Below are 14,585 nucleotides of genomic sequence, written 5' to 3'. Positions count from 1 at the left end.
TGTCTTTTTATAATTTGGACACAATGTAAAGTACACTCGACCCAATTTAATTCAGATTCAATGCAGGAGCAGTATTAAAAAAATGACTCCAGGTCTTGAACACGCTAGAGAAAATGGTCCGGTGGAATAAAAGGACCAGTTTCTACATGACTATATTGAAATTGTGTCTATAACGTGTTTAAGATATGAGAATTTACCATTTGCGGATAATTCTGTTTGTGTAAATAATGACTGTGAATACAGCAAATGAAAACTAAATATGTGTTCTGTATGTCATATGAAAGTATATAGAAAACCTACAATATACATTAAATATATCAAGAAAATAATAAACCATAAAAACTGCCATATTTGTCTACATAAGATTTAAAATGCACATACATACATATATATGTACTAGCTGGTTCGCCGCCCTCCGGGCGGCTCATCAGCTAGTTCCTGCGGAAGGCTGGTAAGATGGTGGTTCGCCGCCCTCCGGGCGGCTCATCAGCTAGTTCCTGCGGAAGGCTGGTAAAAGTGTTGTTGCTTGGTTCAACTTTTTGTTCATCTTCATTATTATTTCATTATTTCTCATATTCATAATGGATGCTACATTTCATTAATATATTAAATAATCTCATCAATGTATTTCTGATGTATTGCTATATTTCATGAGTGTATCGAATTTATCAGCTTAATTCTGATTTGTGTAGTTGTCTTGTACTACTCTCGAATTCATTTTTAATCTCAGCAAGAGAGTTCCTCATTTTACTGGTCCATTTCAGAATCATTCCACAGATTTACACCTATTACAGATACACTCCTTTGTGTGATGTTTGTTCGTGTTTTGGATTTTTTTGTATAGATTAGTACCCCCTAAATTATGACAACTTTCTCGAATTTTAAAAAGCTTCTGGATCTTTTGGCAAAGATTGTGTGCTTCGTACATTAATTGGGCGATTTTGAAGTCAATCAGGTCATGAGATTTCATTGTTTAATTTGATAAACAGTGGATTTGTGGGTTCCATCTATTTGGAGCCAGTGATTGTTCCGATTGCTTTGTATTGTAGTTTTAAAACTGTTTTACTGGCATTTCCCCATATTCCCACACAATAGGTCAAATATGGAAGTAATTTCCCCATTGTGGGACAAATAAAGGATATCTTATCTTATTAAAAGTAAGGTGTACAAGGATCTCTTATTCAGCACATCCTTAGGTTTTGGGAGGATCCCTATGGTTTGGGATATTTTTTTTATCATCTATTATGTAGCTGCCAGCACGGTTTTGCATCTACAACTGTTCCAAGACATTTTCATAAGGTCATTCATCGATTTGATGATGAAGTGTATACAATATCATTCACATCCATGCATTCATTTTGCAACATTCAATGTGTTCAAATAATGTGAAGATCATTTGAATGAGGATTCTTGTGGGCTTTGATTTCACAAATTTTTGAGAAAAATAAGATGCTCCAATGTTTTAAACTTCAGCCTGTTGCGTCTTTTACAAGCGATTTCTCCTGCTGTGGAGAACACACGCTCACAAGGGACGGATGAGGCTGGCGTACAAAGGAACTCCTTTGCGAGGTGGGAGAGGTTTGGGAAAGAAGTGCGTTGGTCCTTCCAGTACAACAGCGGGTCCCGGTCACGTGCAATATTCCCTTGTGCCAGGTACCGCGTTTGCACCACCTCTTCCCAGTCTCCCCACCTCATCATCCAGATGACTCCACAGGCCACCTAAAATAACAAAACCAAACAAATTGGCATTTAGAACAGTTTCCAATAAACTAATAATGATGAGTAACATGCCTGATGTAGTTGCAGAGGGCTGCGATGATGGTCCATGCTGGGCCTCGATTGTGCACCCGATGGCACGCATGCACTCAGCCCGCAGTCTGGATATGGCCTCCGTGCACCTGGAGGAACTGCGGAATCCAAGTGATTTGAATCTGGGGTCGAGAAGTGTTGCTAAGGTTAACACACTCATAGACTCCAAACTGGAAGCAGTGTCTGTGACTCGACGCTTGAGGTGTTCGTGGAGTTGTATGACTGGCTGTGTGTGCAGGGTTGAAGCGTGTCGCTCAAGTGCATGATAAAGCATTTTCATCATCGGGATGACCTTCGAACCTGAAACTTTCCTCTCTTCAGACAACTCCACTGTAGCTTGATGGAATGGAGAAAGCACAAGTAGTGCTTCTCCTATGATGGTGAACTCATCAGCTGTCAGTGGAGCCAAATCTGTCTTTAGGGAGGCCAGAGATACCCACACTGGTTCCCTCTCACCATGCAGCCTTGACAGCATTTCATAGGTACCGTTCCAGCGTGTTGGCACCTCATTGATAAGTTTCAGGGTTGGACGTCCCATCTGTTGCTGCACCTGAGCAAGCTTCTCCTTGGCTGTAGTGCTTGAACGGAAATATGTAACAATGTGCCGAGCTTTGTTCCTAATGTCTGCAAGTGCAGGGACCTGATCGCATGATTTTCTAACTAATGAATTAAGACTATGTGCAATGCAAATTGAGCGGCGTATTTGGAGGTGTCTAGTGGATGCGATCATGTTCGGTGCTGCGTCAGTCACAAGGCACTTTACTTTGTTGGTTATGGCCCAGTCCTCCATCATGCCCCTTTTGACCTGGGCCAAATTGTCAGCAGTGTGATTTTGTGGAAAATATTGTACTCCCAACACTGATGAACACAACTGCATATTTGCATTAATGTAGTGACAGGTGAGTGCCACCTCCTCAGGTCTGTGGAGCAGTCTTTGCTAGACGTACCAAGAACTAAACTGAGGCTCAGAGGGGACGAGCCTTTTCTGTTGCTGGTCCATCTCTCTGGAATGACCTCCCACTGAACATTCGGCAAGCCTCCTCGCTGCCCATCTTTAAAGCCCTCCTCAAAACTCACTTGTATTCTTTGGCGTTTGACTCAGCATGACTTAGATTTGCTCTTGATTTTACTGCTTGGTGCTTTCTACCGCCTTATTACTTATTACTTATTACTGATTCGTCTTACTGTTTATTGTATATGTTAAATCGCTCCATGTACAGCACTTTGTATGCAGCGATGGCTGTTTGAAAGTGCTCTATAAATACTGTTGACTTGACTTGACTTGAACACAGTCGATGTGTCAATTAGCAGCCTGGACTGTGTCAACGCAGCCGGTGGGTCAATTAGAAGCCTGGACTGTGTCAACGCAGCCGGTGTGTCAATTAGAAGCCTGGACTGCGTCAATGCAGTTCACGTGTCAATCACGTGACGTAATGAAGCAGCACATGCATCGCCACGTGGTTTGCTCTGTGAGCCCGGCGCATGTGTCAATGCATCGGTGTCGCTGGACCCATCACTAATATATATATTTGAACAATGAAATCAGTAATAGACACACAAGATGGAAATAAAATATGATTACGTTTTTAAACACATTAACTATTTTGGAAATTAAGCACTGAAAACAATGTAAAGACAATGAACAATTTAGTAGAGGGGCACCAAGGTGTCCAGGGTTGGTGATGGCCCCTAGTGATGGGTCCAGCGACACCGATGCATTGACACATGCGCCGGGCTCACAGAGCAAACCAAGTGTCGATGCATGTGCCTGCTTCATTACGTCACGTGATTGACACGTGAACTGCATTGACACAGTCCAGGCTTCTAATTGACACACCGGCTGCGTTGACACAGTCCAGGCTGCTAATTGACACGTGAACTGCACCGGTGCAGTTTAGACCGCATCGGCTGCTTAGCACAGTACAGGCTGCGCCACTTAGTCCAGGGGGCGTCGACTCAGTGCAGAGGGCGTTGACGCAGCAAAAGCCCGCCGCACAGTGTTTATAAGGAAGTGGGTTTGGCCACACAATGCCACTTGCCGAAACAAGCCAGACCTCACTCACGCTCGCTTGTCGAAGTTCGTGTCAGTGCAGACTTCGTGTTCGTGCCTTGACTTCCTTGCCGATTATGGAGCAGAGACGCAAATCATCCGCCGTATGGGACCATTTTGATGTCCCGGAGAATAAGGTATTATTTATTTATTCAAATCGCCTTCTGTCGCCGAGAGCCTCTCGGCGAGAGGCACTCGCCGAGTGCCTCTCGGATTATTGACATGTGTTGTACCATTCTAATCCGAATACATTTCAAGGTAACTCTTAGTTACTTCTTATTCACATTTCATTACAGGTGAAATGTCGAATTTGCCGGGTCGAATTGTCATACACCAACAGAAGCACCTCCACCATGCTGAGGCATTATCGGGCCAAGCATGAGAATGAAGTTCGCGATACACCCAGTATTACGCCAGGTATACAAACGTTCACTCATCTTTTCACGGTTGCTATGTTGATGATTTAATTGACAATCAGTAATTATTATTGGTTGACTCTCCACTCCATGTTTGACAATCAAGTTTCCAGGAAGCAGCTGTACTGGAAGGACCAACACACTTCTTTCCCAAACCTCTCCCACCTCGCAAAGGAGTTCCTTTGTACGCCAGCCTCATCCGTCCCTTGTGAGCGTGTGTTCTCCACAGCAGGAGAAATCGCTTGTAAAAGACGCAACAGGCTGAAGTTTAAAACATTGGAGCATCTTATTTTTCTCAATAAAAATGTGTGAAATAAAAGCCCACAAGCATCCTCATTCAAATGATCTTCACATTATTTGAACACATTGAATGTTGCAAAATGAATGCATGGATGTGAATGATATTGTATACACTTCATCATCAAATCGATGAATGACCTTATGAAAATGTTTTGGAACAGTTGTAGATGCAAAACCGTGCTGGCAGCTACATAATAGATAATAAAAGAAAAATATCCCAAACCATAGGGATCCTCCCAAAAACTAAGGATGTGCTGAAAAAGAGATCCTTGTACACCTTATACTTTTATTACTTCCATATTTGACCTATTGTGTGGGAATATGGGGAAATGCCAGTAAAACACTGTTTTAAAACTACAATACAAAGCAATCGGAACAATCACTGGCTCCAAATGGACGGAACCCACAAATCCACTGTTTATCAAATTAAACAATGAAATCTCATGACCTGATTGACTTCAAAATCGCCCAATTAATGTACGAAGCACACAATCTTTGCCAAAAGATCCAGAAGCTTTTTAAAATTCGAGAAAGTTGTCATAATTTAGGGGGTACTAATCTATACAAAAAAATCCAAAACACGAACGAACATCACACAAAGGAGTGTATCTGTAATAGGTGTAAATCTGTGGAATGATTCTGAAACGGACCAGTAAAATGAGGAACTCTCTTGCCGAGATTAAAAATGAATTTGAGAGTAGTACAAGACAACTACACAAATCAGAATTAAGCTGATAAATTCGATACACTCATGAAATATAGCAATACATCAGAAATACATTGATGAGATTATTTAATATATTAATGAAATGTAGCATCCATTATGAATATGAGAAAATCGACATATACAGTACATGTGCTCTAAAGAGTATGTACTGTATATACAAACCTAATGTATTAGTACAGCATACATAAGGGTAAAAGCATTTGTTGATATTTAGACTTTCTTTCCTATTTAGAAAAATTCATATATAAGAAGGGGTAGGACTCGGGGTAGGTTTTTTGCTTCTTTCTACTCCTTTGAACACATATTTGTGATGATGACTATTTTCTTTTCCTTTTTTTATATCTTACCTTCACCTTTTGCCAATTTATTACCGAATTGTATATTTTATCTGTTCAATATACAAAACAATTTATCAGTCAGTTCAGTCTGTTAAGTGGGTTGGCTGCAGGGATCTTGAAGGTCCAGCAGGTGGCAGTGGTCAGTGACACAGTATCAGCACAGTATCAACACAGTGTGTCAGTGTGTCGACACGCCTCATGAGGCCTCATGGACCCATCACTAATGGCCCCCCATTGTCACTCTGTGGCCACTGGTCAGCCCCATATTTTTTTTATTTGAAAATTTTGATAGCTGTGATTTTTCAGCCATTTTCCCATGCATGCCTTATACTTACCCTGACATGAGTTATCTATAATCATAAATTGTTTGTTCATGTTTTAAAACGACTAACTTATTGCACTACATCAAAGTGAGAGTGGTTTCAAACCATTTGTTAGGCCACCCCCCACAATAATTAAAAGCAGCTGTGTAGTTGTGGCGTACTTGTGGCGTTGTATTCAAAATACAACCACAATACTAAACACATGATTAGATGACTAGTCCAGCTGGGTGAGCTCAGGTCACTAAATGTATTAAAACGCAACACAAGAAAGCATTACAAAACAAAAACTTTTATTCCTCTTCTGTGAAGATGACGTCTCGCACGCACGCACACACTCACTGAGCAAGAAGCGAATCAAGAAGCTATCAGTAACATTGTTTGTTCAGTTAAACAATCAAAGAGGCAGCAAGTAAAAGATGAGAAGGCTGTATTTAGATACAGCTGAAGTCTACACATGCACCATCTAATGCCAGCTTTTGGTGATATACAGTGGGCCCAGGAAGATAAGGATGGAGGATGGGATAAATAACTAAGAATGTTTTTCATTAAAAATTAGGTTTACCAAGCCCCCAAAATACCAAAATATCGAAAAAAAAATCTGTAAACGCCAAACCACGAATATGCGGAGTCCACTTAATTTAAAAAAAATCAGATCAAAACTTTTCACATCCTTAATGTGCCTGATCATCAGGGCAACACAACTGAAAAAAATATATATTTTAAGGGGGAAAAAAACTAGAATAGCTGCGATTTATTTGGGGTTAATCAGAGGCACTTTAAATGGGCGGGGGAAAGCACGTGCTTATTTGCATTCAACATGAGTTTGATTGTGACACATCCGCAGTTGTAAGAGGGTGTGCACACTTGTGCCACCACATTACCTCAGCTGTTTGTTTTTAGTTCATCGCTCAAAACATTTTTTTCTTCCAGTTCTTGTAAAAGTTGATAAAACCTTTCAAATGGTCTCTTCTTCTGGATCAGAAAAACCTGTCATTTGAACAGGGGTGTGTGTACTTTTTCTCGTCACTGTATATAACATGAGACAAGCATTAGGGAAGTGGAGTTGTTTGCCATTTTGAAATTCAAATTCAATCAGATTCAATCAGAATCTGATTCCGATTCTGATTCAGATGGAACCTAAACGGAATTTAACTCCAAATGATAGCGGCCTTTAAATATGTTCTCATGCTATTCCAAATAATTCAGTACAAAAACAATGTGATGGTGACCTCCCGCCGATCTGGGTCAGCGGGATGGTGTCAAAAGACATTTACAACCCCAAATTTATTACATTTTTACAGATTATTTCATATATTTTATGTAGAATGAGTTAAAAATGTTATTGTTTCAGTCCTTTTACCTGCAAAAATTTGTTCTTGACGGATTGTATGGAGATTATTTGGAAAGTAAATGAGTTAAAATGGATGCTCGTGCACATGACGAGAAGAAAAGGAGAGCAAATTTGGTCATTCAATCATTTAACATGATCTGAGGACAGTCTCATTAAAACTCCCATACCCACTATTATGTCAAAAGATTTTTAAAAAATCTTCTGGACCGAAAGCAAGGGTGGGCAACCTTTGGTCCGCGGACCTCAGCGGGACCGTTAGAAAAAGCCCCACAGATGCCCATCAAATATATAACATTTGATCGCACCATATTTTGGCCCTTCAAGCGCTTTAAAAAATGTCGGCTGATCGGAAAAAACGTCTCCCCCACGGCAGGTGTACAAGGTGTTCAGTTATACTTGTATTGGTTTTCATTAGCCTTTTTCACACATAGAAATGCCCCCAAAACTGCCACATCAGTCATCGGCGTTGACGCAGCAAAACTACAGGGCGGAGGAAGTGTGTGTCAGGTGTTGAAGGAAAAGTATAATGTAAAAGTGACCTTTTTTCCACCACATGCACAAATGTGCTAAATTAATTTGCTGTAATTTGGCTGCTTGGTAATGAAATTTGTCTTCTACCACTTCGCTTTTTTATTTACACCATTGACTCGTAGTAACCCTCGCTTTGTCTTTCATCACCATGCGAACGAAAGTCATAATCTGCGTTGGTTCTATAATCCAGAGGTGCCTGGTGAACAGTGCTCATTTGCTGAGACAAAACCAGCCCCCCCAAAATCATGTTGTTTCTAACTGTGCTATAATTCTTCCTGTGTCGTGCATATTGACCAAATAACATAAAGACACCTGAGCACTCCTTTTTAACGATACTCTAATTTAACAATGATAATAATGCTATTTTTGAGCGCTTTTTGAGGAGGACAAGAAAGATGATGAAGCACAGGGGACACAGGGTGGAGCCCTGGGGCACACCTGTAGATACTGAGGAGAGGTCAGATGATGATTCGCGATAGGGCTCAGTCACTATCCTCTCCAAATGATTATTCTACCCTAGCAAACAAGATAACTACCGTGAAGGCAGAACAATTGCCGGCTTCTCCAGACCGCGTGAAACGGCTGAATGACTCAGTAACATGTTTTTCAAAAAAATGGCAACAGACTTCCAGCTTGTTACGACAAGTCTGCAACTTCAGATAAAAACCTCAAATTAGTTCACTATTAAAAAGAAGTACCCAAAAAAAACCCCTCTGAAATTAATTACTTCTTAAAAGAATGGCCAACTATGGTTTGTGCTTTTAAAAAAAACACACCGCGCAGTTGTACCCATGACAGCAACAGTTTCACATTGCCGGTTTCCGTGACTGCTGTCTCCACGCTGTCTTAAGCAGGTCGCGCAGCAACCGGCAGAGGGTCCAGCGAGCTCCGGTGAACTTGTTGCCACGTACCGGCATGTAGTAACAGCTTCAAGCCTCGGCTGGTTTGTGTCTGTAATAAATTAATAAATACTGATCGGTCGCCACCGCCGTTGTGGTGTTCAGTCGATGCGGTTGCCGCAGATGGTGAAGCGGTCGATCTCCAGCAAGTCTTTCTTGGGGGTCCGGCGTGCCAGCACCTCCTCATCCATGCCCGTGTCCGTGTTGATGATCTTGATGACGTCGTCCTCCTCGTCGGGGGTGGTGAAGAATGTGTCAGAGTCGCTCTTGGCGAGCGTGGCGCCGGGGAGTATGGTGTTCTCTGCCACGTAGGCCGGTTGCGGGCTGATTGACGCCAAGGGTATTCCGGCTTTGTCCGTCCTCGGTTCTGTGGGGGGAATTGTGGGGTTAAGTAACAGTGTCTTTCCTAGGAATCACTATCTGTCCACTATGCATCCCTATCCTATCCGGGATTGAGTCATGAGGGTAGATTCAGCTCTCCCGGGAAACCCCTGAGGTGTTCATAGGCCACAAGAGAGACATAGCGTCTCCAGCGTGTTAGGATCCTAGTTTTTGTGCTAACTAAATGTCGTTGACGCTACCTTGCTGCGTCGCGGCAGTGTGAGGTGGCTTGGCGCGGTGAGCCCGGGAGTTGATGCGGCTGGACACGGCCGAGGGCGGCGGGTCAAAGAGTTTCTCCTCCATATTTGCGTCCTTGACGAAGGCGCATGACGTGCCCAGCAGGACGATGCTGTTGAGCACCTTCAGAGTGATCAGCCTTCTCACAAACAAATGACACCGTGGGCGGGTGAATCCTTAGGAAGAAAAAAAGTGAGCACGAAGGCCGACATTTACCCAAAATAGAACAGCAGCACACACGTCAAGGAGAGCGATCCCTGGATCTTCACTGAGCTGCTCACCACGCGGATCAGCTGGGTAAAGAAGTGGATGCAATATAACTTTGCACTACACATGACAAGAAATAAACGTTTCTGTATCAGGCAACTGACCAGCAGTGCTAGAGGAAGAGGAATGAAGCCCATTCTCCTGGAGACAGAATCGCTGTAGTCTGTATACGCCTGCACGCACGCACAACCACAATATTATCGACCCACAACCATCATCTGTGTATTTCTTTACTTGCGTATCTACAATCCACAACAGGAGGTATGCCCAATAACCCAGTAACCCATATATCGGTAGCTTTAATTCATCAGTGTGGGTAGAATTTGTATATGTTGTTAGCTCAAGATCTTGAATCAACATGTCTACCTATTGTTCATATGACAATAAACACAACATTGTATTTTCAATTTAGTTGATTTAAAACGTATACACGCAACGCACAAACGCCCCACCCCACATACACAAAATATCTCACGTTTTTCTGTCGACTGCTGACCAGGTCGAAGGCGAGACTGGCTCGGTACTCTCCGTATACCTGTGACGTGAAAAAAAAGACAACAAATTACCGGATGAGTCGCAACATCCTGCTTCGGTGGGCTTCCTCTGGTGTGCACGGTGCTCACGTCAGCGCTGATGTCGTTGAATTTGGTGATGAAGGCGTGCTTGACCACGTCCACCGCTATCTCGGAGGCGATCACCATGCCCACGTCGGGAAACAGCACCCACAGGTGTTCTGAGAGAACAACAACAACAGGGTGTCTGATATTTAATCTTTTACATATCGGAGGATTTTTTTTCTTTTAATACATAATATACTGCAAAGATTAGGAGGATGTTAGAAGAAGTTATCTTCTTTGTGCAATAACTATGTATTGTATTGTCCCCTGGTGGATAACCAGTGTGCGACACACACGCGAACACAAAAACTTACGCAGAAAAAAAAGGGGTCTTGTCCAACACGTGATTGATGAAGAAGTGTGTCCTAAAATGGTGTGTTCCTGTCATGTTTTGAGGATAATAGACAGGACCGAATAACCATAAAACCTCTTGACACTTTGACCGACATCGTAGCATTCAATGCTACGTATCTCCCTTTTTCTGGTACACGTCTTTGTGTAATATGGTTACCGGGATTCCAGGAGAACTGCTCCATGTTCCTTAAACAGACGATGAGCAGGAGGATATAGTTCGTGAACCTTTCTTTTATGTCTGCGGGCGACAAACAAAACAAAGAGACAAAAGGAACCCTGCATTAACCTACAAAGTGCCTCTTATATTTAACATTTTAGCTTTATTGTGTGCGTGGACCCACTTACCGCTGTTTGACATCTGGAAAAGGTTGTTCTTCTCAAACTTCTTGAACACGCTTCCTTTGATTTCCACAAACTGCGCGGAGACAAAAACGAATCACAAAATGGATGGAGGCGGCTCGGTAGTCCAGTGGTTAGCACGTCGGCTTCACAGTGCAGAGGTACTGGGTTCGATTCGAGCTCCGGCCTCCCTGTGTAGAGTTTGCATGTTCTCCCCGGGCCTGCATGGGTTTTCTCCGGGTGCTCCGGTTTCCTCCCACATTCCAAAAAACATGCATGGCAGGCCGATTGGACACTCTAAATTGTCCCTAGGTGTGAGTGTGGGCGTGGATGGTTGTTCGTCTCTGTGTGCCCTGCGATTGGCTGGCAACTGATTCAGGGTGTCCCCCGCCTACTGCCCGAAGACGGCTGGGATAGGCTCCAGCACCCCCCCGCGACCTTAGTGAGGATCAAGCGGTTCGGAAAATGGATGGATGGATGGAAAATGGATGGAACCTTGACTTTGCACTCACTGGCCACAACATTTGTTATGCCTTCACAATTAATCGCCGGCTTCGTCGTTCACTTGAGAAAATGGAGACAGCTCTCCCCAAAGAGGCAGTTCATTTATTCCCCTTCAGAAACAAAAATTAGACAGGAAAAGTTTGAAAAAAAAGATGGCAGGTACCACTCACATTATTGGACATCATGATGGTGAGGAGCGACTTGTTGTGGGAGTTGAAGGCGACGTTGAGCGTGGTGGCCTGGACCATGATGAGGATGGCGTGGAGAACTGATATCAGGCAGGTTGAAGAAATCAAATGGTGCACTCCAGATGTGCCCATCCAATTACGGGATTCGGAATTCAAGACTAGTCATGTGATTTTTTGACAGACTCGTGTTTTTTGCTGTTGTTGTTTTGTGTTTTTAACAGCCGATGTCACGCTGCAAAACATATATTGGCAGGTGCAAATAAAAAGCCGATGAGTACATTGCTGATCTAGACTGTCCTGTTAATTTATTATGCTGCTGTGCAAAGCAACTGGCGGACAGGAATATGAAATGCGACCTGTATAGAGGTGCTGGCCATCCACTTAAGTAGAAGGTAAACAAGGAACTATGTTGAAGTGAAATGGAGTGGCTTCATTTAGTAAAGCCTTGTCCAGCAGACTAAAAAAAAAGTGTCATGACTTTGGGTTTAACATTCATGCGAATAGACATTAGAATAAATAATAAAAAATAAATACGATGGGGAAACTGCACAGTGTTTGATTGAGGACGTGTTTCTAATATTCCGTCCGGGAGGGGTGACAGTCGGGGAGACGAATAGCAAAGGATACAGACGTAGAGCACAGCCATGAGGAAGTGGGGGATGACGCCTATGTGCGCCCGCTTCTTCTCTTTGGGCTCCGTGGCCGTCCAGTAGAGCGCGTCCAGGATGTCCTGGCCGAATGACGAGAAGAGGCGGTCGGCCACCTTTTTAAAAAAAAAAAACAGAGGGAGAAGGAGATGACGAGATGGCTAGCCTCCACCATAATGACGATCTCGTCATCCTCCTGCGAGTACCTCCAGCATGTTGTAGATGATGTAAAGCTTGATGACGGATTGGCCGCGGATGAGGTGGTACATCATGGCGTAGTCTACGTAGCTCATCATGGAATAACACAAGACCATGATGAAGCCTTTCAGGACATCGCACACCTGGGCTGGCTGCAGGAGGCGCCCACCACTACAGGAACAAGACCAAGTTATCTACTGCCCTCTATGGGCAATTCATAATAATGCGCTTCACATTTCTGCCAATGTAGGAACACGTATAAGACCCGGGATTTTAAACTAAATCCAAAATAAATATGTGAAGATCACTGCTAAAACGTTGGACAAACTCTATTGCCCACCGTCGTGGTTAAACTGCTTCATCAGTTTTCTGAATAGAGGGATGTGTAGGCAGAAGAGAAGAGGATTTTCATCACGTCTCATTCTATGTATTTGGCAAATGTTTTAATCGTTCAAATTTGGCACTAAAATTGACAACGTTTATTCTCACTTTTACAGGGAACTTTAGGAAGGTTTTTGTTTCTTACCCGAGACCACAGCATGGCAGTGTGAGAAGCTGCAGGAGGGCCAGCAGCACTCTGAGGGGCAACAGAGTGAAGACGTAGAGGAAGGCATCCAGGCAGAGGAAGAAGCCAAATGTCATCAACTGAACAAAAGAGACAAAGTGGGCAATCATGAGCCCGCGTCACATTAACAACTGTATTTGGCAGTTAAATTATTCAACACAATCAACAATCAATAACCTGCTAGCACAAACTGACGTGACATCACACATGGTCGCTGGCAGGCAGAAATCCTTTATGTCCAAATATGGTCAGTTATTTGTCAGTGGTAGATATTTTTACGTGCTGAGAATTGTAAAATGTTGACAATAGCTGCAGAGCAAACTTATTCAGTCTGTCCGAGAAGTGTTGAAAAACTCGCCCGTTCGCTCATTCTGTGGGAGCCGTGCAGCATAATTGTCACCTCAAGACTGAAAGTCTGGATGTTTTTTTTTGTCAATAAGTGAAAATACTTAAGTTGGATCAATTTGACTGGAAGGCTGTTTTGATAAAAATGCACAGTGCTTTCCGTTGCACAATGGAATGGTCAGTCACCAATTTAAGCTTGTGTATGATAGGATCCCGTCTATCAGACGGTTTAAAACTCAGCTCATTGTTTTATTTACTACACAAATCCTCACCTTTTCCAGCTCCTTGGGGATGCGGAGGCAGGTGTAGACCTTCTCCCTGCGCTCGGTGTACTTGGCCTCGTTGTGCTCCAGGAAGTAGCCCCTGGTGAGCTCGGTGGTTACAAACCTGACCAAGGACAGATCTGCACAGACACAACATGTACCATGGAGTCAATTCCAGGAAAAGAGTTGTCCATTGCACAAAAAGCTGGTGCTGAAAAACGATGAACAGTACAGTGTCAATGTGCCGTGTTGAACACAGTCAGGTCGCACAATATTGTCACTACTGTATAAGCTACGGGACGCTCGAATGCCGTTAAAAGAATTAGGTCCACGTCTCCATAAGACGATACCATGCAGTACAGTCAGATTCCCCCCGGATCGCCACCTCATCAACCGCAACAACAACAAACCCTGCGGCTGCTTGCTATCGCTGTCAAACTGAGGGGCTTTCCCGGGTGGCCCCTGGGCGGACGAGCTTTCCCACCTGACAGGTTGCGTTTCTTGCCCTTTCCACTGCCATTCTTGTCGCTGAACCTCGGGCTATCCGTGCCACCATCCTTCCACTTGCTGCTGTACGGCCTCGACGTCCTGCCGCCGCTCTCCCTGTCCTCTTTCTCGGGATCGTCCGCAAGACTCGTCGACAGCGAGTCCGCCATCTTTTCAGCGACACAGCGCGCTGCCTGGGAGACTGACGTGTACGTCAGATGAGACGTCATCGCGCACACGGTGACGCAGTGGTTGCCAACAGAGGTTTCGATTTACAGTATCAAAATTATTTTTTGTACGCCAGCTTCATGATTCGATCAAGTTGACAAATTAGAGAAGGACATCTAATATAAATAAAAATACAATACAATGGTGTTTTATTGTTATCGTTTTTCACTTTCTTATTTTCGTATTGGACAGACAGACAGATAGAGAAATGCTATATTATTC

General features: G+C 43.4%; 1 protein-coding gene across 1 annotated transcript; it reads right to left on the bottom strand.

The window, feature by feature from the left end:
- Positions 1-6,236: 6,236 nt before the first annotated feature.
- Positions 6,237-14,567, bottom strand: tapt1b (transmembrane anterior posterior transformation 1b). The gene is made up of 14 exons (XM_052083435.1): positions 14,134-14,567; positions 13,659-13,789; positions 13,003-13,121; positions 12,485-12,647; positions 12,259-12,394; positions 11,614-11,711; positions 10,946-11,015; positions 10,758-10,838; positions 10,253-10,362; positions 10,105-10,164; positions 9,734-9,802; positions 9,579-9,655; positions 9,326-9,501; positions 6,237-9,111 (listed from the first exon to the last, which is right to left on the bottom strand). The coding sequence occupies exons 1-14, from the start codon at positions 14,363-14,365 to the stop codon at positions 8,846-8,848; spliced, it is 1,788 nt and encodes a 595-aa protein (XP_051939395.1). The 5' UTR covers positions 14,366-14,567; the 3' UTR covers positions 6,237-8,845.
- Positions 14,568-14,585: the final 18 nt, after the last annotated feature.

This window comes from Hippocampus zosterae, chromosome 13, assembly GCF_025434085.1.
Source record: "Hippocampus zosterae strain Florida chromosome 13, ASM2543408v3, whole genome shotgun sequence".
NCBI classification, from domain to species: Eukaryota; Metazoa; Chordata; class Actinopteri; order Syngnathiformes; family Syngnathidae; genus Hippocampus; species Hippocampus zosterae.
The sequence above is the reverse complement of the archived record's forward strand: the minus strand, read 5'-3'. Positions and strand labels throughout refer to the sequence as shown.

Excerpts from the sequence above, each read along its gene's own strand:
- tapt1b (XM_052083435.1), bottom strand. The coding sequence starts at position 14,365 with ATGACGTCTCATCTGACGTACACGTCAGTCTCCCAGGCAGCGCGCTGT. Across the intron at positions 11,712-12,258 it reads CATGGCTGTGCTCTACGTCT|TTCTCCACGCCATCCTCATC; the intron begins GTATCCTTTGCT and ends GCCTGATATCAG. Across the intron at positions 9,502-9,578 it reads GTGCTGCTGTTCTATTTTGG|GCTGATCACTCTGAAGGTGC; the intron begins GTAAATGTCGGC and ends GTTTGTGAGAAG.